General features: G+C 45.3%; 1 protein-coding gene across 2 annotated transcripts in view; it reads right to left on the minus strand.

The window, feature by feature from the left end:
* The window catches only part of SNX14 (sorting nexin 14), a 68398-nt gene extending 67062 nt beyond the window's left edge, over nt 1–1336 (minus strand). For both annotated transcript variants that reach the window (XM_063443065.1, XM_063443064.1), the window contains exon 1: nt 1125–1336. In XM_063443065.1, the coding sequence (XP_063299135.1) occupies nt 1125–1255 (131 nt within the window). In that variant the 5' untranslated portion in view covers nt 1256–1336. The remainder of the gene's footprint in view (nt 1–1124) is intronic.
* Between the last annotated feature and the right edge of the window lie 3773 nt (nt 1337–5109).

Below are 5109 nucleotides of genomic sequence, written 5' to 3' on the forward strand. Positions count from 1 at the left end.
TTATTTTTTGCTTGTTCCATGTCAGCTTACAGTTCATGTTGTAGCAGCAACAGCCTTCTATAAAAAGGCTAGCTGGCTGGATGGGTTAGCCTTGTCATGTGCACCCAGCATAAGCACAGCAGTCATCCACTTGGACTTTGAACAGCAGACAGCTGCTAAATTCTACTATTAATTTAAATTGCAAAAACAAATAGCAGAATTAAAATTCTAGAGGGAGTGGGGTATTGTGACACAAAGGGTAAAATTATGGGTATGAAGAAGGTTTTTAGAAAAGTATTCACTGAGGGCTTAGGAGGTAATTTTTTACAGTTGCAGGAGAGTAGTCATGGGGGATGGAGGATAAAAACCTGCTAAAAGTTTAATTGATATGCTTTCTTGAAGAAGTGAGTTTTCAATGATTTTTTGAATGAGTGGAGACTGGGTGAAAGTCTTACAGCGAAGGGAAGGGAGTTCCACACAAGAGTGTTGCAGCCCTGGAGAAATATTCTCTGTACTTGAAGTTTACAAAATGGATCTTTATTCATAACAGGCTATATGTTGGACAAAGTTTATTACAATAGAAAAATAATTTTTAAAAAGGGAAGGAAGAAAGAAGATGATGACAATGGTGATTTGTTCACTTGCCACATGTTGTACCAGATATAACAAGTTTGCAAAAGACTAATTGGCTTGTGAAGCATTTCTCAACTGGATCTCCAATACATGCTGTGTACAATAAGACAACAAAACATTCTATTTCAGAATGCAAGACACTGTTAGATCCAATAGTAGCCCCCAACTGTAAAAGAATTCCAACTGACATGATACACTGCCGCCGGCCTTATAGTCTACATTTTGCCCATCCTTGCATTAGATCTACATTCTGCACAATAACAGAGTCCACAAATATATGCATAAAAGTCTCACGTAGAGATTGTCTGTGATACTGAGTTTAAGGATACGCTATTAGCTGGTCTATACAGGTCTATCAATACATGATTACAGACTTTGGCTCATGGACTACAATTCCTATGATGCTCAGGAAACCTTTCAGCTGACTAGCCACCATGGGAATCGTATTCCACAACAAACCATCACTTCTATCATTGCAGACACCTATCAGCAAAGCAGCCTCTATAATGTACCTGTATAGCAGGATGGTGGACAGAGTAAGGGAAAGCAAGATGAAGCAAAACAGCGGATAATGCCGGCAGATCTCCCGCATTGCTGCCATCTGCTGCCTAAACCACCGCCACATCACCGAGGCCGCTGCCATGACGGCGGCGGCGAATAAGTAATTTAAAATAAATTAAAAAAACACAGTGCGACTACTGGCCCCTCTCTTCCTGAAAGTGGACCAGGCGTCCACGACAAAACACGTCATCGCGTGACACCCAAACTCCGCCATCTTGGTAGGGGAAGAGACTGCATGGTGTGTAAAGGCGTGGGGTTCTAGTAGAGATCTGCAGCTCTTCCGACGTGCATGGCTGTGAAGGGAGCCTAATTTGTGTAGTCATATGAACCCTTGTCAAATCTGGGATTCAAAACCAAGTCAGTATGAAAGTTCAGGACTTTTTGAACTAGAAAGTGTTAAGGGTAGAGTTTAGATACTCCTGAAAGCTTGTCATAATAAAAAAAAATGTATTATCACAAGATGTTAATTTCATGTGTTATTTAAAAAATTGGAAAGCCCCAGCATGGACTGCAAAACCCCAAAATGCTGCTGATAGGAACACAAAGATGCTATATTTTTTTTCTTTAAAATTGAATTTTATTGTTTTTGAGACATAATTAGTACAAAAAATAATCAGGGATATACGAAATAACAAACACAAGACTTACAGGTGTAACGGTTGTAACAAATAGCAAGATTAACCATCTAAGACTGTGGTGGAATTTCAGTGAATGTAAATTTAGTAGGCCGAGATTTCCACGTGGCATATGTGGATGTTGCGTCAGTTAGTTAGCTACACGTAGCTAGGATACCATCATCAATAGCATGTGCAGGAATGCAGGAACTGAAATTGCACTTATTTCTCCTTTGTCTTGGATGAGCCATGTGGTCTGACCCGATGAACAAGTCTATACCCTGCTCATTGATTGGTTAAAGGCAGGGCCGGCTTTAGGCATTTGGGCGCCCTGTGCGAAAAATCTTCACAGCGCCCCCCCTTCCCCCACTCCTTCCCCCTTCCCACACACCCTGTCACACACACACAGGCCAGACAGCCATACACACACACACACAAACACACTCAGGCAGTCATACACAGACAGCCACACACACACACACACAGACATAGAATGTGACGGCAGATAAGAACCATTCGGCCCATCTAGTCTTCCCAGACAGTCACACATAGGCAGTCACACAAACACAAACACACACACACACACACACACACACAGGCAGACAGCCACACACACACACAGGCTGGCAGTCACACACAGGCAGACAGCCAAACACACAGAGGCAAACAGACACACACAGACAGTCAAACACACACACAGGCAGACAGCCACACACAGACAGTCACACACACATAGGCAAACAGTCACACACACACAGGCAGACAGCCACACACACACTCACAGGCAAATACACTAACAGAAACACACTAACAGACACACTCACCCACATTAACACATTTTTGAAAATTTATTTAAACACCCCCCCCCCCCAGCCTCCTTACCTTTGGGAATGCTGGGGTGGGGTGTCTCTTCCTCCCTGGTGGTCCAGTGGCTGCTGGGCGAGCGGCACTGGCTGGCAGGCGGGCGGCTGGCGATGTGATGTAATTCCAGTAAAATACAAGTTTAGCAGGCTAAGATTGCCACAAGGCATATGTATGTATATGTGTTTGTAGTATCAGTTAGTTAATAACACGTAGCTAAGATACTGTCATCACTGTACTGACCAGGTGCAGGAATGTAAGAACTGGAATTACGCGTCCCTCTCCTTTGTATCAGATGAGCCACGTGGTTAGACCGGATGGATGAGTTTAGACTCTATTCATTAAATAGGTTAAGGGTATGTGTGGGTGTAGTTAATTGTGGGAGGAGCTACAGTGCTATATAAGGAATGTACTCTATGTATTCAGTACTCAGACTTTGCTGTATTTTGGTGACGCTAGTCCCTCTGAGTCCCGATCGGTGATCCAATAAAGAATCTCTTCCTTCCTGAAGAAACCTGTGTCCATCTCTCTGTGCTTGGCTTCCGTCAGTTTCTCCGGTATCATTTGGTGCATTGGCCGGGAAGCTCATCGTTCAACGGTAGCTGAGAGGCAGAGGCGTGAGACGGTCTATCTTTGCCCACGTTCTCTACGGCTGCACCCCTGAACTTCTGCGTGGACCTCCCTTCGTCTCGGCGCCACTGGTCTGTTGTCCAGGAGATCATCGGCCTCTACGTGAGAAGTGCTGGGGTGTCCCCGTCGATGAGTGTGAACTCAGGTTCAGGAACGAGGAGGTAAGATAACTGCTGTTTTAGACGGCAGGACCCGCTAGGGGTATACCGATTGTGCGGTAGGCCCAAAGGGGTTTTTGAATCTGTATCTGCCCCCTCTGTCGGAGGGAAGGAGCGAAGGCGCACCGCTCGATCGAACGCTCTTTAGTCAGACCGTTTGATTTGGTTAGTCAGGCGGGGTCCTGGTGTAAGATAGCCCTAGCCGGACACCGGTGTCTTGTCTAGACTAGCGTTCTAGGGTGTATATTACGTTCGCTAGGTCGGAGGGACCGGGAGACTAAGCGGCGCCTGTGTAAATTCGGTTCGCTAGTTCTCATCCTATCTGGGCTAAGTGGGAAGGCGTGTAAATTTGGAACCCACTAGACTTTTGATAGTACGACTAAGAGGCGCCTGTGTAAATTCGGATCTCTAGCTCGTTGTATAGTGCGACTAAGAGGCGCCTGTGTAAATTCGGATCTCTAGCTCGCTATGTATATGTGGTGATTGGGCAGTGTGGCTAACCAAAACGGGTGTATATAGTTTTAGGTAGTCCATTCAAGGTACTGGCCAATAGTTTAGTTGGGAATTGTAAATGTGTTAACGATTGTTTAGTAAAGTGTATATCTTGTTAGATAGCGCGAGCTCAGCCGTCTAGCGAGAGTGTTAATAGTGTGTTGCTGTATTATAGTGCACGGTACCATAACCCTGTATATTTACTGACATTATATAATAAGTACTAATCATTGTCGTCCATTGCATGTTTAACACCATAACCACTAATAATTGTATTGTGACCTTAACTTGTGCTTTGACCTATGCTAACCGTACTGTAACCGCTATTTGTAAAAGACGATGTTACTGGGGTGTGTTATAGACGGGTAATTCGTATATAGAGAATTATAGCGTGGGTGACTGTATAGTTACGCCAAAGGGCATAATATTGATTATATAGTGACTGGTGTAACAGCTGTGTGTGTACGGGAATTCCCTGAGTGTTTATTGTTATTGTGTACGTTTCACTTGGTAACCGTACCACGTGGTGCTGTTGCCAGAGGAAACGGGTGTGACTGTTGAATAGTACGCGTGTATAGTATTCGTTGTCGACGACGTTCCATTGTTAAGTATGGGTGCGTCGCAGTCAACGATTCCGGATCCCTTAGGATGTATGGTTAAGAATTTTAAAAAGGGATTCAAAGTTTGTGATTTTGGGGTAAAGATGTCTCCTGTACGTTTGGTCACTTTGTGTACTAGGGAGTGGCCTACTTTGGTTGCGGCATGGCCGCCACGTGGCAGTTTGGATCCAACTCTGGTACAGCGCTTACACGTGGCTGTATCGGGTAGGCCTGAACTTTACGGCCAGTTTCCTTATATTGACTGTTGGAGACAGGCCGTAAATGACTCGCCAAAATGGCTCCAGACATGCCACGAGGAGCAGTGTCGCCTCATGGTAGCTAGGACTTGCTCGTCCACTAGGACTGGTGTTAGGCCCATTTTGGACACGCCCCCTGAGTCCGAGATCCCTTTGCCGCCCCCTTACTTTCCGTTAAGAAGAAGTGACGCAAACGCAGGAAGTCCTGCACCCCTCCCCTCATTACCCTCATCCACTTCCGCTTCCTCCTCCAGTACAGGATCCACCCCCCCTCGTACTAAATCTCCCCTTCCGGAACCAGAATCCACCCCCATTAGAAACGAAT

The sequence above is a fragment of the Pelobates fuscus genome, chromosome 2, assembly GCF_036172605.1.
Source record: "Pelobates fuscus isolate aPelFus1 chromosome 2, aPelFus1.pri, whole genome shotgun sequence".
In the NCBI taxonomy this organism is placed as follows: Eukaryota; Metazoa; Chordata; class Amphibia; order Anura; family Pelobatidae; genus Pelobates; species Pelobates fuscus.